Raw genomic sequence first — 27,177 nt, 5'->3', positions numbered from 1 at the left:
GGAAGAGCAGGGCATGACCTTCTGGCCTGGCCAGATTCTCCTTCTCATTAGAGCAGATTCTGTTTTATCCCAGCCTGCCCATGAGCTATTGATGAGTACATAATGGCCACTGTGTTTCCCTGCTCTGCTCCTCTGCTTTCAGCAATAGCACTTATTGAATTGGCGAATTTCTTTAGGGCACAGAGGGTTGAAGTTTTGTTCTAAGACATGCACTAAATTTCCATTTTTAAAGTGGTATAGAGCATGATGTAAAAGAACATATTTTTGAAGCCATAGGAGAAAATCTTGCAGCCAAGGAGCAATTTGATTAATAAATGAAACAAACTTTTTTTTTTTAAACTGATACATCCTTCTGCCTTGATGTTTTGACAGATAAGGCCCTAAGCAAGAAGTTTAGTTTCTTCCCTCCAGTGTTTTATTATCCAGCTTCAACCTTAAAAATCACTTAGATTTTTCATGCTGTGTCAACAGCACTAGGAGTTTAATTCTCCACCTTGTCTGAAAAACATCCTTGAGGAGAGATCTTAGCATGAAAATGTGAGATTGGCAGGGAGGGAGTGATTGACCTTGATCTGCAAAAATTGAGACTCAAGTAGATTGATTGGTCCAAAGTTACTTAGCCAGTAAAAAGTCAACGTGGGGCACAGGCCTGAGAGTGGTCTCTGCTCCCAACGTTCTTTTTAATTTATATTTTATTGATTGATTAATTTGTTCAGTAATCTATTCATTAAGTTCTATTAATCTATTAAGTTCTCAGACCAGTGCCATAAAATAAGAATAGTATCCCTAATTTACACAATTTATGTGACTCCAAAAGCTACATGCCTTTTCCAGTTATGTTCTTCTACTTCTTTTTGAATTTCCTCTTCTGTTTGGCCTTGGATGGGAGTGTCAGGCAATTAGTAGCATGCCCTGGAGATGAAAATCTGCTTCTATCTGTGCTTGATAGGTGCTGTGTTCTGTCATGAGGTGGTCAATAGAGTCTGCAGAGCAGAGTTTGAATGCCACTCTGTCTCTCGCTAGCTGTGAGATGTTGAGCCTCAGAGTCCTTATCTGTAAAGTACAGATAGTGATTCCCATCATGACATTGTCATGAAATATAACCATGTGAGTTAGGCAGCACAACAGCACTCAGACTGTGAGAAAGCTATCCAGGTCCAGTTCACTTTCTGGGGAAAAGTTAGGCAGAATATTTGTGGGACATAAGCCTCATTCTTTTATTTTGACCCATGAAGAAGCATTTTTCTGCCATATTTTTTTTCTCAGGTCCTTGCCTACACCCTTAGCTGTGTGTGCACATCAGCGTTCAGTGCAGGAATTATTGAAGCTGAAGAGGCTGAAGAGATTATGAACAAGCTGCAACTGTTGGTACAGAACAGCCAGCAGGTTGGGATGCATTCCCTGATTATTCCTCTCGTGGGTCTCATGATGGTGCTAACACCTGCTTTTCATTTCATTGAATTAGACTGTATTGAGCTATGTTTCATTACTATAGCTGTGGAACTTCTAACTATTCACTTCTCTCACAACCATAGCCAAAAGTCAGTGATGTATTCTCTCCTTATCCCTTGTCTCCTTCTGTGACCATTTCTTTTTCTTTGTCTGAGAGCATAGATAGACTTGCCTGTTTTTTCAGATATTGCTCTATGTTTATAAAATCTTAAAATATATGGCTAAGAAATGAAAGAGTTGAAGTAAGACTTGGCAAAAAAATTTGTAAAGATCTGAACACATAGTAGAATCAAACTCAAACTTCAGGAAATTCAAGTCTGAATATCTCTGCTCAGAACTGAATATATATAGAAAAATTTAAATATCTATAATTAAATCCCATTAAAATACTCCCACAGGATTATTATTGAGCTTTAAAAAGGAAGGAAGTTCTGAAATGTGCTACAACATAGATGAATATTGAAAGCACTATGCTAAGTGAAATAAGCCAATCCCAAAAAATGATATGAAAATTTCCACATGTATGAATTACTTACAGGAGTCAGGTTCATAGAGACAGAAAGTTGAAGGGTGATCTTCAGGACCTGGTGGGGAGGGAAGAATGGGGAGGTACTGTTTAGTGAGTATGAAGTTTCAATTTGGAGGAATGAAAACAGTTCTGGAGATGAATAGTGGTGATAGTTACATGATAAAATGAATGTGCTTAATGCTGCTGAAGTAGTATTCATGATGAAGATGATAAATTTTATGTATCTTTTGCTACAACAAAAATTGAATAAAAAATGCCCTTTAATTACATTTGCTATAGAATTTTTTCCTTTGGGATATTTTTAAATGTTTCTCCGAAGTGTTAATATTGGTCATAGTGGATTATTGCAGGATTCATTACTTTTAAGCTTAGAATTGTATTGTTGTTTTATACGTATTTGCTTGCTCACTTATATTCCAAATAAATTTTACAAAGCCAAAACACACAAGTTTTCATATGCTTTGCTCCTTTTGATATTTTCTCTTCTTGTTTAGCAGTTGATTGACCTTTTGAGGTCAACTGTGGTGTTTTCACCCTGACCGTGTTGAGAATTTGTGTCGTTTGAAGTAAGATTCAGTATAGTACATTATGATTTTCTGAAAATAAACTACTCACTGCAGCTGAGTTCCTTGAAGTTAGCCTCTGCAGAGTCTGTTGCAAACCAGTGTCTAGATTAAAAAAAAAAAAATCTGGAAATCTGATTTTCAGATGACAAATAGAAATTGTCAGTAGGAAAAAGAGCCCTTAGATTTGCTTATGTTGTTAAATAAAAAAATTTCCTAATCTGTGTCTTTTTTTCTTCTTTTCATCCCCTTGTTTTTATTCGTTTATACCAGACTTCAGGTTTTGCCCTGGCGTTAGGAAACATAGTTCATGGTCTGTCCGTTTGTGGACATGGAAAAGCTGAAGACTTGGGCAGCAAACTGCTCCCTACCTGGATCAGAACTGTTCTATCAGAGGTAAAAGTCACCTCCTATATGATGTTTTATATCCTTATGTAAGATAAGAACTACCTTAGTGAACCATTTCTAGGGTCTACTAAAGTATATAGCTTAATAGTAAAAGAACAGGCAATTTCAAATGTAAGGGATGCATAATTTTAATCCCTTACACATAAGGCATTTGTCAAACATGATAGTTTTTTAAAAACTGGTCGTTTCATCATTAAATATAGCATCATTAAAATAGCATTTCATTTTTTGAAAAGTAAAAACAAGAAACCACTAATGATCTAACAACCTTATTTTGTTACTTTATTTCAGTCTGCTCCCACTTTTGGTTTAATTGTGTAGGTTATGTTGACCCTATACATTTAGTACAATTTTGATCATTTAACTATCTACGCTGGCATAGGTTTTACAGAATCCAAACCCAAAGCTGTTTCTCTCTTGACATTTTCTGGCTTTGTTTTCAGGGCACTCCCACAATGCTTTGTCTGGCAGCTCTTCATGGCATGGTTGCCTTGGTGGGCTCTGAAGGGGAAGTGATGCAGGTAAAAAAAAAAAGGGGAGGGAGTATCTATCCTTTGAGGGGAAGAAATCTAAACGTGCCCATCACTGTTCATCACTGTTGCAGAAGAATAATCAATATGTCAATATGCTGAGGACAGAAAAATATGGACTCACAATTACCACCACAGAGTATTAATATTACATGTTACATAGTAATAAAGTACTTTTCAATGCTTTGGTGAATAAAAAATTGCTCTTAGCCAATATTTTTTATATAGAAATTTACTCATTATTTTATTTTGTTTGTAGTGATTAAACCTTTTTGACCTAAGTACTTTCCACAAGTTTTCCTGTCTTAGAACAGTGATTGAATGATAAGAGATTTCAAAAGTCAGTCCCAAGAAACTCTATTTTGCATCTGTAGTGTTTAAGCTCATAGCTATTTAATTTTTTGCACTTCGAAATACTTTCCCAGTGGAAATAAATGTGTAAGTTTTTGAGTAATTCTGAAGAAACTTCTTTGTTCCTACAGTAAAAGTTTATTGAGTGGCTACTACATAACACACCACACAGAGCAGATGCTAGGGAATCTATAACAGATAAAGCATGAACCTTGCCACTGAGGAGCTCACAACCTTTGTATTTGAAATGTAAGGACCAATGATGAATAATTCCAAAGCTCAGAAGATGAATATCTCATGTACTGGAATTATAATCGTTTACTCTTTTGGTGGTGTGGGTGATATGATATTTTTTCTTCTTGTTTCAGCTGAAATCAGAAGCCATACAGACCTCTCATTTTCAAGGCAAACTTAATGAAGTCATTAGAACCTTAACTCAGGTGAGAAGAAGAATTTAAAATCCTTGAGTGAGGACACAGATATTCCCCCTGTGTTGTATTTCATTCTGTTACATGATACAAAGGTGTGTTACCTGGAAAATGCAGAAGTCGCTGGCTATTCATGTATTCATAGACAAACTGCACTGCCTTGCAACAAGGAAAGAGTTTTTGAATTAACGTGAGGTGGTGTTTTTTTCCCTTAAATATTAAAGCCTGACTGTGCCAGGAATGTCAGGCCCTCAGGACAAGGAGAAGTGGAAGCTGTCAAGGGGAAAGACAGATATCCAGGTAGAATCCTCAGGATGCTTTTCTCATTCTTATAAAATGTAGCAGATTATAATACAATATGAAACAATTTTAGTAATTTATGCTTTTTAAAGCATACAAGTTACTGGATAGGAGAAACTATTTTGCATGTACACATATGAATATTCTCCAAATAATAATTCTACTAAAACTTAAGTTGATATAACTTGGAGGGAAAAAAATCTATAAATAAAAATCATTGTTTATAAAATTTTTTCCTGGGGTAGATCTTTAGCCTGACTTTTAAGTCTTTGGCCAAGACATCTGCATTCCACATCTGAGTGCCTGAATTAAATTCCTGGCTCTAGCTCCCTACCCCAGCATTCTCCTAGTGCATACCCTGAAGCAATCTTGAGGGCTCAACTAATTGGGTTCTTGTAACCCAAGTGGGAGACCTGGATAGAATTTTCAGCTCCTGGCTTCAGCCCTGACCTTTGTGAGTATCTGAAAAGTGAACCAGCAGATTGGTACATGTTCTCTCAGACTCTCTGCCTCTCAACTAAATAAATAAAAGTGCTTATTATTAATCATGAAGCATTAACAGAACATTATTGAAAGAGAAAAAAAATCTTCTGTTTTTGAAACATCTTAGTCTTAAGTAGAAAAGAGGTATATTGATAGTTACTTAGTCTTAATTTTTGAATTTTCTTTTACCACTTTTTAAAATTTGTTTTTATTTTATTTGAAAGGCAGACACACACATACACACACACACAGAATGAGGTAGAAGTGGGGGAAGATAAACAAATGGAGAGAGAAGAGTTCATTCTCTGGTTAACTCCCTCAAATGACTGCCACACTGCAACAGCCAAAACTGTGCCAAGCTGAAGACAGGAACCAGGAACTCAGTCTGGGTCTCCCACGTGGGTGTCAGGGACTAAAACACTTGCACCATCACCTGCTCCCTCCCAAGGTGCACATTATCAGGAGGCAGGACTCCAGCCTAGGCACTTATAACCACTGTGTCGAATACCTGTCTTTTACAATTTTTTGAGAATTACTTGGAGACAAATCTGATTCCATTAAACCTGAGAAAACTCTGAGTAATTTCTGCCATGATTGATTGATTGTGGACTCATTTGGAAAACACTAGTTGAGTTCCTATATGACCCAAGTATAATGCACTAGGCACATGATACTAGTTTGTCATAGAACTTCTTATTACTTTATAAAATACCAGAGACTTTCTTGTTCATTGAATGGAACTTGGATCACAGCCCCTCATTGAACTGTTATATTTTCTTCTATAGGTCATTAGTGTCTCTGGGGTGATTGGTCTTCAGTCAAATGCAGTTTGGCTTCTAGGACACCTTCATCTGTCTACACTGTCATCAAATCAAAGTAGAACCTCTGGTAAGATTAAAGTCCCTGAACACTGGAGCTGGAAGGAGGAATTGCCATCACAGGGCTCCATACTTTGTTAAGATCATTAACAATAACCCCAAGAGTTGGATATTACCATCTCTATTTTACATCTGAAGGAAATGGGGTGGTGGACATGTGGCTTAAACACAGATCTGTTGGCCTCCAAAATCTATGTTCATTCAGTCCTCTTCTCTGCATCTCTGAGAAAACAGTTTAGACGTTCAGGTTAGCCCCCATATTTTACAACGAAGAACCTGAGGCTCAGAAAAATTTCATGACTTATGTACAGAGTTAGTTTAATGACAAATCCAGAAACTAGGAATGAGGCCCTTAAAGCTTGGTACAGACTTTAAAGAATTTTTTTTTATTAGATGTAATGACAGAATGTTTATTTATGGCTAGAGTCTTTCTGGTCCCTGATTTTGAAAAAATTATGGGATAAGAAATTTAGAGGTATGTACTTCCTTGACCTTAAACCTGAAATGCCAGGTTTTAATATAGCAAAGCATTTTCTATTTCTAGATTTTTGATAAAAGCAATTTAAAAATTGCAGTTCTCACATACTTCATTTATATTTGTACTTACAGATTTTCTGAGGAAAGCATCACTTGTAGATGATGCATCTGCTCCTTGCTCTTTATAGAATTTTGACCCACAGGCCATCCTGGGTGCAAGTCAGACAGATTCAAGTACCAAAGATTCCTCTAAAGCCTGGCCTCACATATCTGCTGACAGAGATCTATTGACAGCATTACCACCAATGTGGACACTGTGATCAGTGTTCCTCTTGCTTTCCGTCACTCTGTAGTTATAGAAATACAGCATTGACCCATAGCCTTCTCAGCATAGTGAACTTTAAGACTGCAGCTCGTTGTCATCTTAAAATGTGACGAAGAAGAAAAAAAAACCTTACTCATTGGAAATTCTTGGTAATGCTAGCTTTGAAGGGCAAGACTTTCATGATGTCCTGGTAAAATATCATATTTCTGTCAGGCTTTTTCTCTTCTAAATAGGTTTTAATTCTTATATTATGAGGTACTTGCTCTGGTCCACATGTACTTAAATCAGCTAGTACTGACTCATCTTACACCCAGATTCTTCTGAACAAAATGACTGTTTGTCTGGAAAAGTACAATTTGTTCCTGATGGAATTTTCCAATTGAGCCATTTATTGCAGTTAAAAAAAAATCTCATGAAACAATTATGGAGGCCTGGGAGAAAAAGGATTTAGGAGACTCTCAGGACTCAGCTGGCATAAGTGTCACTGCTTCACCGTTCCAGGTCAGCAACCACATCTGGCTGTTAGCACATGTTGGTCACTTAGAGGTCTCTGCCTTAGGTAAGAGACTGATGCTATTAAAATTGGTTGTCGAATTTCCATGGTTCAAATATCTGATTCATTTTGTCCTGAGGTGCCCGCTGGAACAGTGGTCTCAGCCTAGAAACCCAGCAGACTCCTTACTGACCCTGAGGAGGTCACTGGATCGGGACTCACTGATGTGACAATGTGGAAAGGATTTTCTTAACTACTCTCTCAAGTATTCATCCTCTGATTTTTTCAGCTTCTACTAGGTTTGCCACCATTTTAGATTTGCTTGCATTACTTAAGTGATTACTTCAAGGCCAGTCACTTAATCTAATAGAATTAGTTGCAGCCACCGAGTGTTGTGCTGAGATTAATGGCGTAAACATCTCCGCTTTGTCTCTAGGTTGATATGGCAGAATGAGATCATTATCTTCCCTTCATTAGTCCTGCCAAGTTCACTGGTTAATTTGATTGTTTTCTATCTCCACAGTTCCTACGGACTATAGCTATTTGCCCGAAAGCAGTTTTATTAGAGCAGCAATTGGCTTCTTCGTTACAGGAGGAAAAAAAGGCAAGTGAACACCTTTCTTGAATTTCTTTATTCTTTCTGCATGTTAAATAATTTCCTGTGTCCCAGACATTACTCTGTAGAATTAAACAAACAAACAAACAGCAAATTGGAAGAGGTGAGCATTTTATTCTGCTCAACTGTCTTTCCATAGAGATGAGCAGGAAGCTAACTATAGGTTCATAAACACTCGCTGTGTAGTCTCTTAGAAGTACTCTCTCGATCTTGGATGGCTGTATGAAAGCCTTACTCTTCTGTTTGACCATTTTAGCTGTGTGAGTGCGCATTACTTTCCCTGTCAATTTCAAGGGAGTGTGATCTAAATGAAAACACACCTGAGTGCAGTTTGTAATCGAGGATCCATCTTGGAAGTGGATCCTCTCCCTGCACGTGGTATGATCGCTCTGCATTGTTGGAATCACTGTGTCTCAAGTTTCTGTTTTTGGTTTGTGTTCCTTTTCTTTGCACACATTTGTCCCTTTGTGTTTCTGCTACCCACATTAGAACACAAGCAATTTGAAGACAGAGATTGAGTGCCTGTTGCTTTTAACTGGAGCCAGAACAGTGCAGTGCAAGTTATTGAATAAATGCCCTTTCATGATACACATACACTTTTCAGAGTTGTGAGGGAAAAAAGGATTACAACTGAACATATCATGACTCAGGAACCAGATTCATTCATGTAATATTCTTTCCTTGATATTTGCTGATTTTATTTTTCCTTGGTTGGTGAAGTCAGTCGGGACAATACCGGGGCCTCCGTTGTAACAAGACTTAGCTAATTTTAGGAAAAAAAAATTTAAACAAATTATAATGAAAAGCTAGAGGAAATCTGAAGGAAGCAACTTGATTAATGAAGATCCTCGAAGAAAAGAATGTTACCATTGGAAGGGAAGTTAAAGGTTGTGTCATCTGTTCTCCCACTGGGTACAGTAATCCCTAGAGCTCTCAGATTATGAACTCCTTTTATACCTGGAAATAAATTTCTTTTGTAGCTGACTTCTAGAATATGTGCCATTACTCTAGGATTGTGAGTTAGCATTATTTGCTTTCACTTATCACTTATCCTCAGTAAAAGCTGATATATAGTTATGTCAATGTTGTAGCTTTATTTATAGACATATTTCACATGTAGTAAGCAGTTAAAAAGTTTGTCTATATTGGCAAAAATACGTCTACTTGACCTAGGTGTCATAATCAAGGTTTTTTTTTTAATTTTTAAGAAATTGAATTCTTACTAAATGAGCATTTAAAATTTCCAGGGCTATAATAATAATGCTAGAAATATATATTTTGTTCTGTTTTTCACTAGGTTGCTCATCATTATTATAAAAATTTTAAATGATAATGTGGGATTTTTCATGAAAAAATAAAAACACTTAAGGTTAAATGTAGCATAAACTTTTTTTCTTTGTCTAGTAAATAAAATGTCATTATGTCTTTCCAGATCCATATTTCTCAGCAGAAATTAATTTCCTGTGAGTCTTTTGAGAATTCTTGCTTAATTGTAACATTTTAATAATTACACAGTCATGGCACAACAGGAAATGTTTTCCTGAAGACTGAAAAACTCAGGTGGAACCAGAAGCAGAATTACATGCTTCTTGATGAAAACTATTGTAAAATAGATGAAGTATTAAAAATGCCATATCACCAATCAGATTTTTGGCATTTTCAGGTTGTGGGAGAGGGCTGCCTTCTTGTCAGGTTTGCTGACTAGATGCAGAGGAAAATCTATTCAGCCTTACCCATTACTAATGATGACCCCAGAGGAGTGGGGGCCGTGGGAGGCTGACCTCCGCCTCCGAAGCCCATTTACAAAAACAAAACCAGACCCTGCTCTGTGGGGCTAAATGGGATGGCCAAATGCGGAGGTGTGCATGCAAACAAGTGTTTTCTTCTTCAATATGCTCAGCTCATTTGAATTTTAATAACTCTCTTCTGAAGCAGCTTTTGAGTTTAAATGTCTGGATGTCACTCACAAGAGCCCAGTGGGGCTGCTGATAGGAAGGATGACAACCTTGGTGAACTTTTGTGGTTTTGAGAATGAAAATCATGCTTGTGATAGGCAGAAGACAGAAAACTTTAGGGATGGCATGATCTCACTCCCTTATGTGTTACTTTTAATGTTAACAACTCTCTGGAGGAAAAAATATGATAGGTATTTCTGATCCACACTTATGCCAGGAAGAGATTGGGCATGGTGATCTCAATTTTACCCAATCAGATTAGGGATGATGACTCTATTTGCTTTCTGATACTTAGGGATTTAAAAACTTTGGAAACTCACGTTAGTACTCATGTGACAGAACATAGAAGATGTCTGTAGCAACCATTGACTTTATATAGGCCTACATTAGTTTTTAAAGAAGTCAGTTCATAGTTTTAAACATAACTTGGTTTCTTTGCTATAATATGCTGCACTCTCTTTTTTCCTGTTAGGGATGTCTTCTTCTATCAAATGCATTGTTGTTTAAGCCTTTGTCATCATCGTTATGTATTTCTATGGACATTTCTTGACCATGTTAGACTTAAAATACATACTAATAATCTAATTCCTAACATCATGGAATTATTTTTTCTCTTAAAGTTTCTCTTATTTTTGTCTCTTAACTATTCTTGTTTCTGTTCTGCCCATTTCTTTTTTCCTGGTTTCTGTTCTTTGTGGTTTATCAAGCTCATGTCATGTTCAGATTTCATCAAAATATTTAATTCTTTTATAGAACATTTAAAGCATTTCACATGCTTAATACAAGTGATAATTTGTACATAATAAGATTATTTTTGCTACCATACTGTTGCTGAAGAATGTGATTGATATTTTCTAAGGTTGTATTTCTCATAGTAAACAATATTATACAGGAAAGTACATTTAAATCCATATAATAGAGTGATTAGGAATGACATTTCCTTCTTGGTTTCCTTGTTCCTTGGTCAGTGATCTGTTTGTATAAGCACTGGGATTGTGTACATGGTATAGATGGGTGTAGCATGAGATAGAACAGGGGAAAAGGAGGCTACTCAAAGGAACAGAATTACTGAAATCTGAGCATAGAATAACTGATATGAGAAATTGTCCTATGTTAAATAAACCTGTATAATATTACCACTTAGAGATAGCTACTACAGATATTCTAATATATACCCTTCTGGAGGGTATGTATATGTATGTGTTTATGTGTTATATTATATTAAAAAACATATTTTTTCTGATTCTTAATAATTCAGTTACCCTCCATGTAAGTGGATACAATCACCATTCAACACTTTTAAAAAGAATTCTAATGCATTGCTTTCTGAGCATTTCTTAATAGGATATATTTTTGGTGGGTTTGATTTCTATTTTTTTGTGTAAGCATAGTGTAAATATTTGCTTAGAAAAAAGCTACCAGTTACCCCATGATTTTCTATAACTATTACCATTTTTGGATATTACTTTTATGTACATACAATTTTTACACATTTCCAAATATACATATACTTTGTATTTTTTTAATTAATGTTATAAACATTTCCTATTTTGGTTGTATTTCCACCATGTATTATTTTGACTGGATTATCTTGACAAGTCATTGAATCAATTGATCTAATCATTCCATGATTGGCCATTTAAAAAATTTCCATTATAGTGAACAACATTAATCCCCTAGCTCTCTTTTCTGCTTAAGCTTTCCTTAGGATATATTCTCAGCTATTCATTAGTATTTAAGAATCTGTGAATTTGGTATTTATAGTGTTGACATGCCCTTGTTGCTCTTCCAAAGGATTACACTAGTTTCCAATATGTCAATCTTGAGAGGATATACAAAGCAGTGTATCACAGAGATGGGCAGCTTAGAGTTGAGATTGCCTGGCTTTGTCACCCACTTTCACTTCTTCCTGCTAGGTAACTTTCAGCAAGCTGTGTTAAGTCTTGAGGCTTCAGTTGATTCTATGAAATTGAGAAAATGGCTTAATCTTTTAAACATAGTTTTTATAAAAACTATGAGTCACTTTATGTAACAGTACTTAGGAAGTAAAACAAAGAATAAGCCCCTTCTAGTTATAATATCATATTATAAAGCAAACCAATAAATGCCACAATAAAAACTAATCAGGTATAAAGTGATACCTTAATACTACCTTGATTTGCATTTCATTGCCAGAAGGAATGAATGTTTTTGTATGTATTTACTGTTCAAAGTGTTGCTTATTTTTCTTTTTTTCTTTTTTTTTTAACTTTTATTTAATGAATATAAATTTCCAGTGTACAGCTTATGGATTACAATGGCTTCTCCCTCCCATAGCTTCCCTCCCACCCGCAACCCTCCCCTCTCCCGCTCCCTCTCCCCTTCCATTCACATCAAGATTCATTTTCAATTCTCTTTATATATAGAAGATCAATTTAGTATAAAGATTTTAACAGTTTGCACCCTCTTAGGAACACAAAGTGGAACATACTGTTTGAGTACTAGTTATAGCATTAAATCAAATTGTACAGTACATTAAGGACAGAGATCCCACATGAGGAGCAAGTGCACAGTGGCTCCTGTTGTTGACCCAACAAATTGACACTCTAGTTTATGGCGCCAGTAACCACCCTAGGCTGTCGTCATGAGTTGCCAAGGCTATGGAAGCCTTCCAAGTTTGCCGACTCTGATCATATTTAGACAAGGTCATAAAAGACAGAGTGAGGATAGTAACCAATGATCCTAAGAGTGGCATTTACCAGGTTTGAACAATTATACAGCATTAAGTGGGGAAGAGGACCATCAGTATACACAGGTTGGGAGTAGAGCCATTGGTGGTAGAGTAGAGGTTATGATTACAAAGGAATGAGGCCCAAGTGAGCTAGACAGGGTCTAGAACAAAGGACAGAGTCATTATTAGATGTGCTAAGAAAGGTGCTGTCTAAGCTACAATTAAGTTTTCTGATTGAGAGGCAAGTAGAACCTGACAGAAGGGGCTTGATAATAATCTGGTGGGCTTTAGGCCTTGTAAGTTAAGAGGCCCAGACCTACCTATCTCTTCACATGGGGTACATCCTAAGGGAGGTGTGAACCTCCTAGGGGAAGGCACTCTGTTGACTTTCGTTACTTGGCTGGCCTGGGATTAATTTTTCACATTAAGTCATCAAGTTTCTTCCTAAAATGTGTCCCTTTTTTACCTTTTGTTTTGAAACAATTTCAAACTTACAGAAAAGTTGCAAAAATGTACAAAATGTTGCAAAAAAACAGTTGAAAAAGTGTGTCTCCTTTCTCTGACAGCAGGAAACAATTCCCAGATTTCCTTAGCAATCCCAATGATATCGTTAACAGAAAAAGGAGCTTGCAGTGGCTGTTACTCTGCACTTTCTTTCCCAGTCTCCTCAGCCTCCTTCAATCTGCACTCGCTCCTCAGCCTTGCTGTGGCTTTCATGACTTTCGTGTGTTTTAACTTGGGAAGTCAGTTATTTTATGGAATATTCTTTAAATTGAGTTTACCTGATGTTCCTCATATAAGGGTCACGTCAATAGCTTTTTCCACGGGAATATTTCACAAGTGCAATTATGTTCTTTTCACTACACCTTGTCAGGCAGGGCCTGATTTCCATCTGCTTCCTCTGGTGAAGTTAACTGTGATCATTTGGCTAGAAAGATATATTCCAGGTTTCTCTATTATGAAGTTATTCTTTTACCTTTATCACAAATAAATATTTTATGTAAAGATATTTTTGAAATTTTATGAATGTTTTATTCTCATTATGTTTTCACCTATTAGTTTTAGGATACATAATTTTTCTTGCCTGAATTAATTTTTACTATGACATGACCTGAAGGTGATTTTAAAAATTTCATTATGCTATCTACGTTTTTGGTAGGCTTTCTGCTTTAAGGAGGAGGTCTCCTTCCTCCCTCTCCCCTCCCTTCCCTTCTCCTTCAGTGTGTACTCTTAATTTCATACTTTATTTATCATCCAGTTAGTTGTTATTTTGATTCTCATGATTTCCTAGATTTTATCAGTAAAAGATCTTCAAATTGGCTCTTACATCCTTTTGACATAACTCCATGACTCCTTGAATACTTTGTTATTTTGTGACACGAGATGATGTTCTAGGCTTATCCTGTGCCATGTTAGGCTTGTAATAGCCAGCTAGCCCAGACTCCTTTTACTGGAGGATGGTGCTTCAAAGCAAGGTCTAGGTGCAGTGTGTTCCATTGCTGCTGGGACAGTCACTGCTTCCAGTTTTGTACAGTGGACAGAGAGCTAGGAAATCCATGTTCTATCTCTTTCTCTCTATCAGGTAGATTATAGATAGAAAAGAAGGAGACAGAGACAGAGAGTGAAAGTCAGATACAGGCAAATCTAAACTGGTATCTGCAGTTCTAATTCAACACCAGAGTTTGTTCTATCTCTCCCTTTTTCATACTCGTAACTCCCTTCCCAGACAGTAAGAAATGCAGCTGTCATTATTCTCAGTATATTTGCTCATTTGCCAAATCTTCCTGTATGTAGCCAATCTTCTGTCTCCACTGGGCCACAGCCTTGGTAACCCTTCCTCCTTCCGGTCCTGGTCTCCATTGGCTGCCACCTTGTTTGACAGTCTTCCTGGTGTCAAGGGGCATAGGATGTTTTTGTTTCTGATATCTCTGAATATGTTGTAATATGTGATTTTTTAAAAATTTATTTATTTGACAGGTAGAGTTATAGACAGAGAGAGAGACAGAGAGAAAGGTCTTCCCTCCATTGGTTCACTCCTCAAATGGCCGCTATGGCTGACACTGTGCCGATCCGAAGCCAGGAGCCAGGTGCTTCCTCGTGGTCTCCCATGCCAGTGTAGAGCCCAAGCACTTGGGCCATCCTCCACTGCCTTCCCGGGCCACAGCAGAGAGCTGGACTGGAAGAGGAGCAACCGGGACTAGAACCTGGTGCCCATATGCGATGCCGGCACCGCAGGCAGAGGATTAACCAAGTGAGCCACAGTGCTGGCCCCGGAGTATGTGATTTTAAGATAGAACATCTTACTAACTTTTAGTAACTGATTTATGTATCGGAATCCTTGGTTGCTTTCAATTACCATCTTGACTGTAGAGTAGTTTCTGAAAGGATCAAAGCTTTTCCTAGTTCCCACAAATATGCTGTGTTATATTTATCTCTGGCTAAGATTTCTATGGACTTTATCTAGAAAAGTCCTACTCATCCTTTCCATCTTCATCTTTTCCTTAGTGAGAGAAGACAGGAGCTTTCTTTATATTCCCAAATCACTTTAGATTTCTAATGTAATACTTTCCTATGTATCTTTCAAAGTACTTTACATATTTGTCATATTTGTTATCATTTATAGAGAATTTATAATTCTTTGTTTATTCTATCTTTCTCATTAAATTCTAATTTCCTCAACATGGCTGGAAGAATATCTGTATTTTATTCTAAATGATTAGAATAGACTACCTGACAAGTAATAGTTTTCAAACATTTGTTGATCTACATCTTTAATTATTATTATTTTTTTTAATTTTTTGTCAGGCAGAGTGGACAGTGAGAGAGAGAGACAGAGAGATAGGTCTTCCTTTTGCCGTTGGTTCACCCTCCAATGGCCGCCGCAGCCAGCGTGCTGCGGCCGGCGCATCGTGCTGATCCAAAGCCAGGAGCCAGGTGCTTCTCCTGGTCTCCCATGGGGTACAGGGCCCAAGCACTTGGGCCATCCTCCACTGCACTCCCGGGCCACAGCAGAGAGCTGGCCTGGAAGAGGGGCAACCGGGACAGAATCCGGTGCCCTGACCAGGACTAGAACCCGGTGTGCTGGTGCCGCAAGGTGGAGGATTAGCCTATTGAGCCATGGCGCCGGCCTACATCTTTAATTATATGTAATACACGCACATATACACATTCTGAATAATTCTAAGTTAACTTGCCCTCCAGGCAACACCAAAGATGGAGAAAGTAAAGACATGTCCATACCAAAAAGGCGATGTGCTGATGATGGAAAATACAGACATACTGGCCATTACCCTGCTTGTTGATGGACCATTACTGTAGAGGTTACACATATGCATTGTGATCTGATCCTCTGTGTAGGCATGTAATATATGAAAATGGGCTCCATTATAAAGCATTGTGTCCGGATTTGGCATTTATATCAGGATTCTTAGAGTCTGTCAAATGGATGAGAGATTAAAAGCAACTTTGTATCTGATTTTAAAACATCTGGATCTTTTTAACAGTATCATTAGGCTTTCTGTGTTCCAAATTCATTGTTCATGGAGCATTTTAGTAGTTCTTATCTAAGACAGTTGCTAGAAAAACAAAGTGCTGTAATAAAGAAACTCGTTATTCCTGGTGCTTAGATTTGGATTCTTTCCCAAAGTGTTCTCTGAGGGAAGGAACCAATGACTGCTCTCCCTGGGCTTTAGGACTCCTTCTGTTTCCACACCCCACCCCAACATGGGTGGAATTGCCAAATATTTTCTGCATTCTTAACAGTTACTGTAGTTCCTTTCATTTCAATTACTGTCAGAATTAAGTTCCATGCAACCATAGTGGAAATTTTTGTAATTCTAGTTATTCTACTCAGTACTGATTCTCTGCCCTTTGAATTGTAGAAAATGTATTGTGTTATAGCACAGCCATAATTTTCAACCCATTTTCTCCATTTTACAAGTTCTCCTTGTTCCTAACACTTGCTTATGTATCAGGTCAACTCTAGTGAATAGAGAAACAACGTGAAAAGTATATAGTAAAGTGTAGTCATTAGTGAAAGTTCCATTGTCCTGTCAAAGGGAAGCTTATTATCTGAGCAATAAACCTTCTGGAAAATGGTATATTTCACGTAGGTCTTGATACTAGAGGACAAATTGAGTGCCCTTCCTGGATCCCTAAATTCTGACGTTGGCCTGGCCCAGCACCAGCCATTGTGGCCATTTTGGGGAGTGAACCAGCAGCAGATGGAAGATCTCCCCCAATCCCCTCTATAACTGCCTTTCAAATAAATACAACAAATCTTTAAAAAAGAGAAAAAAAAAAAACCCAAATCTCTGCTTATATAGCCTCCTTTGCCCTTTATGTCATTATTTTCAAGAATTACACATTTAATATGTTGTGTGCCTATTAACATAGATTAATGATTGTTTTTCTATGCATTGGTCTTTTAAATTATGTGGTAAATGGGGCCATTGTGGTGGCACAGAGGATGCCTGTGATGCCAGCATCCCATTTGAACGCTAGTTTTTGAGTCCCGGCTGCTCCACTTCCTATCTGGGTCCCTGTTAATGAGCCTGGGAAAGCAGCAAGAGATGCCTTGAGTACTGGAGTCCCTGCTACCTTTGTGCAAGATCTTGTTGGAGTTCCAGGTCCCTGGCTTCAGCCTGGCCTAGCTGTGGCTGCTGTGGCCATTTGGAGAGAGAACCAGTGAATGGACAAACTGTCCCTCCCTCTTTCTCTCTGTAACTCTGCTTTCAAATAAGTAAATATATATTTTTTTAAAGAGATGCCACTTTAAAAAAGAATTATGTAGTAAATGAAAATGTGAGTTACAAAATAAATGTAATAATATGGTTTTTATATTTACATATATAGAGTTCTTTATTTCATTATATGGCTTCTAATTACTATCTGGATTATTTTTGCCTGAAGAATTCCAAATATAATTGCTTTTCTTTTTAAAAAATGTATACTTGTGTATGTATATATGCATTTGTATATGTGTGTATACCTATAGATATACACATACATGTTTAAAGACTTATTTGAAATGTAAGGTATTTATATGCATATGTATGTGTGTATATATATATATATATATATATATATATATATATATATATAATGAAGACTCATTTATTTGAAACACAGACCTACAGAATGAGAAAGAGAGAGGGAAAGAGTGCTTTTATTATTCATTGTTTCACTTCTCAAATGACCACAACAGCTAGGTGGGAGCCAGGAACCAGGAAATCCATCTGGGACTCCCATGTGAGTGGCAAGGGCCAAAATACTTGTGCCGTCTTCCACTGCTTTCCCAGGTGCATTAGCAAGGAAATGGATGGGAAGCAGAGCAGCCAGGACTCAAACCAGCACTCTGATGTGGGATGCTATTCAAGCAGTGGCTTAACCCACGCACCCACAGTTCCAGCCATCCAATTAGCAGTTCCTCTAACCATGTCTATGAGTGGTGGATTCCCTCTATTTTGTGAATCTGGGGATGTATTAATTTCTTCTTGATTTTTGAGTGATAGTTTTACTTGATATATTACTTTTAGATGACAGGAGTTTTTTGTGTTTTTTTTTTTCCCCAGCACTTTAAAAATGCTATCCTATTTCTTGATAAACTCTATAGTTTCTTATTACAAATTGGCTGTTAATCTTATTAAGGTTCCCTTGCTGCTAAACTGGTGCAGCCACTGTGGAAGACAGAGTGTGGAGATACCTCAGAAATCTGAAAATAGACCTACCATTTGAGCAAGCAATCCCACTCCTGAGAATTTATCCAAACAAAATGAAATCAGCATATGGAAGAGTTATGTTCATTGCAGCACAATTCACAATAGCTAAGATATGAAACCAGTCCATATGTCTATCAACTGTTGACTGGATAAAGAAATTATGGTATATATACACTATGGAGTATTACTCAGCTGTTTAAAAATGAAATTCTGTCTGTTTCAACAAAATGGGTGCAACTGGAAACCATTATACTTAGTGAAATAAGCCAGTCTCAAAAATACAGATATCATATGTTTTCCCTGATCTGTGGTAACTGAGTACCTAAAATATACTGTATTGGAGTGAAATTGACATTTTGAGATTCAATGATTATTATAGCCCTTGTCTCTATATTGAGAAAAAGTGTTTTGTTTTTCTTCATACTATTTGCTGAACTCTTTACTTAGTGTAGGGGTAATCTTATCAATATAAAGTAAATTGAAAATAAATCTTTGTAAAAATTAACCATGGGAATAGGAAAGGGAAGAGGAAAAAGGGTAGGATCATGGGTGGGCGAGAGGGTAGAGTGGAAGTATCACTATGTTTCTAAACCTGTATATATAAAATAGATGAAACTTGTATACCTTAAATAAAATGTTTTTAAGCAGTGAAACAGCAAAAATAAGTAAATAAAAGGGGTAATAAGAAATCATTTCTTAAAAAGGTTAAAAACAATGTCAAACATTCCTGAATAATTAAAAAAAAAGATTATCTTTGTTGCTTTCAAAATTCTATGTGTCTTTTGAAAATTTGACTCCAGTGTGTTTTGTGAATCTCTGTTCATTATTTTTTTCTTTTATTTTGCTGAGTGTCTTGAATGAGCAGATCTGTGTCTTATCATCAAATTTGGAAAATATTTTTTGCTTTTATTTTTTCAGATATTCCTTCTGCTTTTCTCTCTGTCCTCTCCTGAAATTCACATCATCCAAATGTTGATACACTTGATGGTAACCTTAGGTGCCATTCAGTATTTTCCCTTTTTTAAATTTCTACTCCTTAGGTGAAATAATTTCAATTGCCCTATTTTTTTTATTTTATTTTGTTTTTTATTTAATAAATGTGAATTTACAAAGTGCAACTTTTGTATTGTTGTGGCTTCCCCCCCCCAACCCCCTTCCCTCCTGCAGCCCTCCCCTCTCCCACTCCCTCTCCCATCCCACCCTTCATCGAGTTTCATTTTCAATTATCTTTATATACAAAAGATCAACTTAGTATATACTAAGCAAAGATTTCAACAGACTGCACTCATACAATTGCACAAGGTATAGGGTATTGTTCGACTAGTAGTGTTGACTTTCAGTTTCATAGTAAAACACATTAAGGACAGAGATCCTACGTGGGGAGCATGTGCCCAGTGACTCCTGTTGTTGATTTAACAATTGACACTCTTATTTATGACGTCAGCAATCACCCGAGGCTCTTGCCATGAGCTGTCTAGGCTATGGAAGTCCTTTGAGTTCACCAACTCTGAACTTGTTTAGTCAAGGCCATATCACAGTGGAGGTTCCATCCTCCCTTCAGAGAAAGGCACCTCCCTCCTTGATGGTCCTTTCCTTCCGCTGGGGTCTTGTTCACCAAGATCTTTCATTTAGGTTGTTTTTGCCACTGTGTCTTGGCTTTCCATGCCTGTGAGACTCTCCTGGGCCTTTTAGCCAGATCCGAATGCCCCAAGGGTTGATTCTGAGGCCTGAGTCAATTGCCCTATTTTTATGTGAGCCAATTCTCTCTTTCTTTTTTTTCTTTTTTTTTTTTTTTTTGGCCTTCTCAGTTCTGCTAGTGAAATCCTCTGCTGAGTTTTTCCTTAAAATTACCGTATTTTGTTAGCTTCAAAATTTGATTCCTTTGAAAAATCTTTTTAGTGATATTTTCTATTCATTCATGTGCCATTCCCTTTATTTAGTTATTTTTCTAAGGTTTCCTCTACCTATTTGAGCATATTTAAGACAATTGCTTTCAAGTTTTTGGCTAGTAAGTCCGTGTCTGTGATTCCTAAAGGATAATTTCTATTTATTTCTTTCTTCTGTAAATAGACCAAACATTCATGTTTCTTTTCTTCTTTTTTCCAATTTGAAAGAATTACAGAGAAAGGTAGAGACAGAGAGAGGGGTCTTCCATCCACTGGTTCACTCCCTAGATGGCCACAACTGCTGGAGCTGCTCCGATCCAAAGCCAGGAGCCAGGAGCTTCTTCAGGGTCTCGCACATCAGTGCAGAGGCCCAAGGACTTGGGCCATCTTCTACTGCTATCCCAGGCTATAGCAGAGAGCTGGATCAGAAGAGGAGCCCATATGAAATGCCAGTGCTTCAGGCCAGGGCTTTAACCTGCTGCACCACAGCACTGGCCCCTCTTGTTTCTTTTCATATTCCATATTTTTGCTGTTGAAACTGGACTTTTTTCAAGGTGTAAAAATCCAACTTTATTCCAAGAATTTTCAAAAAAAATTAATGTAAAATATCCATGGAAATGTATCAATTTAACCATTTTTAGTGTGCCACATTTTGACATAAGTATATTAACATGGCTGTGCAACTTTCACCATGAACCATCTCCAGAACTTTGAAAACAACATTTTGAATATTAACTTAGAATATCAGTTCTTCCCTCTTGAGCAATTGTTTCTGTTTCTGGCTGTGGGCTGTAGTTGTTTATATGTCTAGTGACTTTTAAAATCTGTATTTGTAAAGCCTGTGTGCTTTGTTATGTGTGGTCCCTGATGGCTCTCTCCTTTGACTTGTAATCAGCTCATGTTTCACAGTGATTTCCTTGAATGCCACAAAAAAAAAAAAAAAAAAAAAAAAAAAGGAAAAATACACTCTGCTTTCCCTGTGAGTTCCCTTGATTTTGCCTCTGCTTCTGCTTGCTTGCTTGCTCGCTTTCTCTCTTCCTTTCTTTCAGGTTCTACTCACTGCTTTCCCTGTGTGTGTAGAGGAAGCTTCCTTCTGCTCTGACTTTTGCTGTCTCCACCCCTGATTCCTATTTTTAGCATCTGCTGATCCTGCTCCTTTTTCTGCTGACTTTGCCTCTGCTTCACCTTTTCCCGCTATTTCTCCTTCTTGCTATGCATTTACTTCCTGCTGCTGCTTTTCCTTCTGCAGGCTCTGCCCCCATTTCTGCTTTTTAGCGTCTGTGTGTTCCATCCCTTTTCTGCTGGTTTTGCTTTTGCTTCTCCATTTTCCTATGCTTCTCCTTTTCTTCCCTTTTTTTCTGGTTTTCTTCTACTTCTGTCTCTTATGATTCTCTCTGCTGCTGGTTTTCCTTCTGCCTACTCTGCCCCACTTCTTCTTCCCCCTTTATAGCACTTTTTATAGCTTCCGTCCCTTTTCTACTGGTTTTGCCTCTGCTTCTCCTTTTCCTTGTGCTTCTCCTTTCAGCTGCTACTTTTCCCTCTGCTGACTTTGGCCCCGTGTCTGCTTCCCCTTTGCTAGCATCTGTGGGTTCCCTCCCTGCTCTGCTGGTTTTGCTTCTCCTTTTTCCTGTGCTTCTCCTTTCGGCTGCTGATTTTCCCTCTGCTGACTTTGGCCCCGTGTCTGCTTCCCCTTTGTTAGCATCTGTGGGTTCCCTCCCTGCTCTGCTGGTTTTGCTTCTCCTTTTTCCTGTGCTTCTCCTTTCGGCTGCTGATTTTCCCTCTGCTGACTTTGGCCCCGTGTCTGCTTCCCCTTTGTTAGCATCTGTGGGTTCCCTCCCTGCTCTGCTGGTTTTGCTTCTCCTTTTTCCTGTGCTTCTCCTTTCGGCTGCTGATTTTCCCTCTGCTGACTTTGGCCCCGTGTCTGCTTCCCCTTTGTTAGCATCTGTGGGTTCCCTCCCTGCTCTGCTGGTTTTGCTTCTCCTTTTTCCTGTGCTTCTCCTTTCGGCTGCTGATTTTCCTTCTGTAACATCTGTGGGTTCCCTCCCTGCTCTGCTGGTTTTTGCCTTTTCTGCTGACTCTGCCTCTACTTCTGATTCCCTCTTTCCATTAAGTGGTAAGTCTGTTTCTCTTTGACCTTCTTGTTCTGTTTCTCATTCTGTCTGTGCTCTGCTTTCTGCCCCGGTGTTTCCTTCTGCTGTCCTCCCACAGTTTCACCTCTCTTTCCCCAGTTGCTGTGATTCTATTGCTGTATTCTCTGCTGTCACCTCTGGCTCTCCTTTCCTGACTGATGTGTTTCCTTATATTGATTTTGCTTTTGTTTCTGCTCATACTCATTCCCCTTATGTTGCTGATGTTGATCTGCTGCCTTTGCTTCTCCTTCTTGGTCATCTACATCTAATATAGTATTTCTAATATCCTTGCAATTTCACTTTCCCTTATACCTGGCCCTTAGTGGCTACCCCAACTTTGAAAGCACCTTATGTGAGCCGCACTTGTTATGTCTGCTGGAAGTGGATTGAGGAGTAAGTGAGTAATGAGGCCATAATGTACAGTCAGTTACTCACTTTTGAAAACGGGGTAAAAAGGCAAGAAAATGTGAAAGACAACTGTGGAGCAAAGTGGAATATGTGTATCCAGGTAACAGGAAAAGATTAGAGATAAATAAGATAGAGAATAGAGGGAACAAGGTTTTGCAGCAAATGAGGCTGAGATTTAACAGCACAAAATTGAAGGGTTTACCACAGTTCAAGATGTGATAACAAATCCTTTGAAACTAGAAAAAAAGAATGAAATTTGACATTTTCTACTTTTATGATACTATGAAGATTTTTATTATTTTTTCTTTTCTCTGGCAGGTCCAGAATCTGTGCCTCCTCCCTTTCTCAAAGTGGTGATGAAACCCATAGCAGTTGTTGGAGAAAGCTACCAATATCCTCCTGTGAACTGGGCTGCACTCCTCTCTCCACTTATGAGGCTAAACTTTGGTAAATATCAGGTTTTCAGGTCTTTACACTTTGCTTTTAGAATTTGATCTGAAATGAAAAAAAAAAAGATTTTGTGTCACAACTGGAGAGATTTTGGGGATCTTGAAGTTTGTCATCTGGGTGGAGTGGCTGGATTGCTTCCATTGAGTGTGTCCCCCATGACCAAGGTTGTGGAAGAGGTCTACAAACACAGGCCAAGATATACTCTTCAAGAGCTGTACCTGACTGAAGTGTGCATATTGTTGTGTGTGTGGTACAGGTCTCATAAAGCCTGGTTTGGTGGTTCTCAAACTGTACTTCCAGAACCCTAAATTTCAACGAAGCGCCTTATGGGATACTGTAATACATTTCTATTGCTGCTCTAACAGATTATGACAGACGTAGTGGCTTGAAGCAACACAAATTTTATACTTGTATAGGTCAAAGTCCAACATGCTTCTTAACAGACTAAGGTCAAGGTATCAGCAGAGCAGAATTACTTTCTAAAGGCTCTAGGAGAGAATTCATTCCCTTCTCTTATCCACCTTTGAGAGGCCATACCTACTTTTTGACTACTGGGCCCACTTCTTCCATCTTCAAAGTAAACAAGGAAGGTGTGACACCTTCTTATACTATGAACTTTCTGGTTCTCTGCATCCATGAAAGGTTTTCTACATTTAAGGACTCATGTAATTAATGAGCCTGCTTAAATAATCCAATATACTTTCCTCATCTCAAAGTCCTTAACCTTAATCACATCTGCAAAGAAGGGTAATACATCCACAGGTTCCAGGTTTTGGGATGTGAACATCATTGGAAGCCATTATTCTGTCTCTTACATATAGGCAGAGAAAATTTATATCTCAGTACCTTTATCTAGTTCAACCACAGCAGCTTCTCATATACAGAATGGAGTTATCACATGCAAATGGAATTTTATGTACTTGCTCCCCACTCCAAATCCAAAAAAAGAAGGCAGAGGAGGGAGAGGGGTGGAGAGGGAGAGCACACAATTTGAACAGTGTTGTAAAATTGTTTCTGTAAAATCATCAGTGCTTTGGCTCTTACAATAGAGTGCTTATTTACATATGTACAAAATGGCCTGGGTACTGCCATTTATGTTTAGTTTAAGAGACAATTAAAAATTATTTGACTATACACAATTTTTTGCTGAAATGCTTTCATTAGAACTTATTCCCTGTGCAAAGCTTAGATATAACCATATGGGCATCTAGAGATTTTATTTGAAAAATATGTTCCTATACCTCTCCTCTGCTTTTGCGTGATATATTGAACATGTTTATGTTTTACTTAAATCCTTAGAAAAAGAAGAAATGGTCTGGTTGGGAAAATAAGTTGACTGGTTGGAATTACACTACTAAAGAGATTCAGTCACTAGAGAAGGTGGCTTCATCTCTAAACTACTCCAGATTTAGATAGATTTCCCTGTGTGCTAAATATTATGTGGAAAGCAATGAAAAACAGAGACTAAGAGGTTTTTTAGCTAGAATTTTCTGAAATTTTAAATAGTGTTTGAGTGTTTAGGTTTCTCTGGATATCATAAGAGAATATTTTAATCTCATCGAGGCCCTTGCTAGTGGCAAGACTTGGGACTGTGACACTTTTGCACTCAGTATAATAGCTAACAAGTCTCTTGAAATATCTTTCAGTTTACTGAAGTTCTACTTCCTGCAAAAGTTCCACAAGCACATGCTTTGATTTGAGACTTTAAAGCTTGAAAATGAATCAGAGAAACAGAAACATTACAGAGGAACTTTTTTCTTTCTTCTTTTTCAGGTGAAGAAATACAGCAACTGTGCCTTGAAATCATGGTAACCCAGGCACAGTCATCCCAGAATGCAGCTGCACTGTTGGGCCTGTGGGTGATGCCACCACTGATACATGGCCTGAGTGTATGTGGCAATTAAGGGTGTTGGGCAACAAAGATTTGTTTCCTCTGGGGGATATTTACTCTCATTTCAGCATGTGTACTAAAAGCAAAGAATGCTGAAGTAGAAGTTTATGAAAATTGAGGGCTTGATACTAGTTGGGCAGCAGATTGGAAAATTATGTGTACAGAATCTCAGCATAGCCATTACCATTCATGATGCAGCTACCATTTATTACAAAAAGGGGAAAATGATGATCAGAGGTATTAAAGTGCCTTTCTCAAGATGATACAACTAGAAAGTTGTGGAGTTGTTCAAACCTAGGTTTATTTGATTATATGGTACAGAACATCATTGCAGTAGGTGTTAAGAGAAACGCCAGTCCACATGTACTGGAGTCATCCACATATTACTCCTCCCTTTCCCAGAGGAGGCAGTAATAGATGAGCCTTGAATGCGCAGCAGGATTTGGCTAGGTATCAAGTCACAGGCACAAGAGGATATAGGGGAAGAGAGTGGAACATTTCCCTAGGTGTTCAGCTTGAGCTCCGTGCTGAAGAAGAGATCCATTGAAGGAGGGGCCAGCACCTTCCATGTAAGACCAAGGTTAAAGAAAACAAGAGTGTTTAAAGATATGAAGCTAGTAAAGGTTTTTGTTTTTGTTTTTTTGAGTACATTTCAAGCTAAGACAGGAGAACACATTCCATGATTCCTTAGAGGTTTATCAGTTGATTATAAGTTAAACGATCTTCATCTGAATTAGTTCCATGATTTGGCCTATTTGTTTTCTGCTCTTGGAGGCCTTAAGGCTTTGAGGATGGTGCAGTCCTCTTATTTCCTCAGTGTCTTGACTTTAGGTCCTACTCTGCTCTGTTTTTGTTTGTTTGTCTGTTTTTTTTTTGACACTTTCCTACTTCTCCCAGTTCTCTTCAGTTGGAGTTACTTGTTAATGAGGTCAGTATCCTTTCTGCCAGCCTTCACCATTATCCCCACCTATCTACTCCAAGTGGCGCTCATTCAGCTGCCACTTACTGGGCTCTTGCTATGTACTTGGGACCTGTTAACACTCAGATTTGTCAGACTTTACTTCTTAAACAACATCGTTTAGGCTTGCTGTTCCTTTAGCACTACACTTCTTTCTTAACATTTATGTTACACAGCAAAGCTAATGCTGACTGTGCCCTTTCTTGTCTCCTGTGAACTGTAAGATCCTTTGGTCAGTGGCACATGCTCAGCTGGTGGTTCTGCTTTGGTAAGAATTGGTCCCCACGTACCAGTTCTCCTTATGACTTCCTTATTTTTCCCTAAAAGAAGAAATTAATATCAGATACTATTTAACTGATTTGCAACAAATGAGTCTTTAGCAGTTTTCTTTCTAGAGAATGCAGCCTTTCAAAACTGAGGAGCAACTGTCATTTGCTTTCAGAAGTAGTGTTTTATTCCCATCACAGATCTAAGGTTAAGGCTGAGAAGTTCACAGATAGATTGGCAGATACCACAAGTACGGGATCTGCAGTACTCAAAATTGTGTGCACTGGTGGTCCACTGAACCGCGAAGCTGTGAGAAGATGAGGGGGAAAGAAGACACCTGGACTTTTTATTACTCAGTGTACCCTCAAACATAGACATGACCTAGAGGCTTTGAGACTTGCAAACCCGGGCTTTCCTTCTGTTTACATCTGACCTCTTCTGTTTTACTTTCCAGCTGAATATCAAGAAATACCTCCTGCTCTCTAGCCCTCTCTGGATAAAGCATGTCTCCGACGAGCAGATCCTGGGTTTTGTTGAAAATTTAATGGTGGCAGCTTTTAAAGCTGTTTCCCCACCTTGCAATCCTGAGTTATGCTTCAGTGCCTTACAGGGTCTCAGCCAGGCCATGAAAATACCCAGCCCTGCCCACCACCTCTGGACTGTGCTCTGCGAAGCTGCTGGGAAAATTTTTGACCTTCTGCCAAATAAGATTCGGGTAAAGAACAAAAATATTTACATTCCTGACAATTTATGTTTGGGATTTTTTTAAAGCATTTTTGGCAAAGTAGGAAGGTGTATGTTTTAAGAATGTGGGTGGGAAGGCTCTCAAGAAATAACCACATTCTTCACGAGGCGTGTTTGCTTCCAAGATCTAAATTGAGGTTGAATATTTAGATCTAAAGTTTTGAGCAAACTCTAAAGCAGGGTAACCAGTGCTGTGCCAAGAAATTTCCTATTAGGACTTTTTACC

At 38.1% G+C, this 27,177-nt stretch overlaps 1 protein-coding gene across 2 annotated transcripts in view; it reads left to right on the top strand.

The window, feature by feature from the left end:
- Positions 1-27,177, top strand: part of FOCAD (focadhesin) — a 360,290-nt gene that overhangs the window by 314,190 nt on the left and 18,923 nt on the right. For both annotated transcript variants that reach the window (XM_062208140.1, XM_062208139.1), the window contains 9 exons: positions 1,267-1,386; positions 2,818-2,940; positions 3,396-3,473; positions 4,202-4,273; positions 5,830-5,932; positions 7,741-7,821; positions 22,960-23,088; positions 24,865-24,980; positions 26,662-26,922. In XM_062208140.1, the coding sequence (XP_062064124.1) occupies positions 1,267-1,386; positions 2,818-2,940; positions 3,396-3,473; positions 4,202-4,273; positions 5,830-5,932; positions 7,741-7,821; positions 22,960-23,088; positions 24,865-24,980; positions 26,662-26,922 (1,083 nt within the window). The remainder of the gene's footprint in view (positions 1-1,266; positions 1,387-2,817; positions 2,941-3,395; positions 3,474-4,201; positions 4,274-5,829; positions 5,933-7,740; positions 7,822-22,959; positions 23,089-24,864; positions 24,981-26,661; positions 26,923-27,177) is intronic.

This window comes from Lepus europaeus, chromosome 12 (assembly GCF_033115175.1).
Source record: "Lepus europaeus isolate LE1 chromosome 12, mLepTim1.pri, whole genome shotgun sequence".
Lineage (NCBI taxonomy): Eukaryota > Metazoa > Chordata > Mammalia > Lagomorpha > Leporidae > Lepus > Lepus europaeus.
This window is presented reverse-complemented; position numbering and strand designations above follow the sequence as displayed.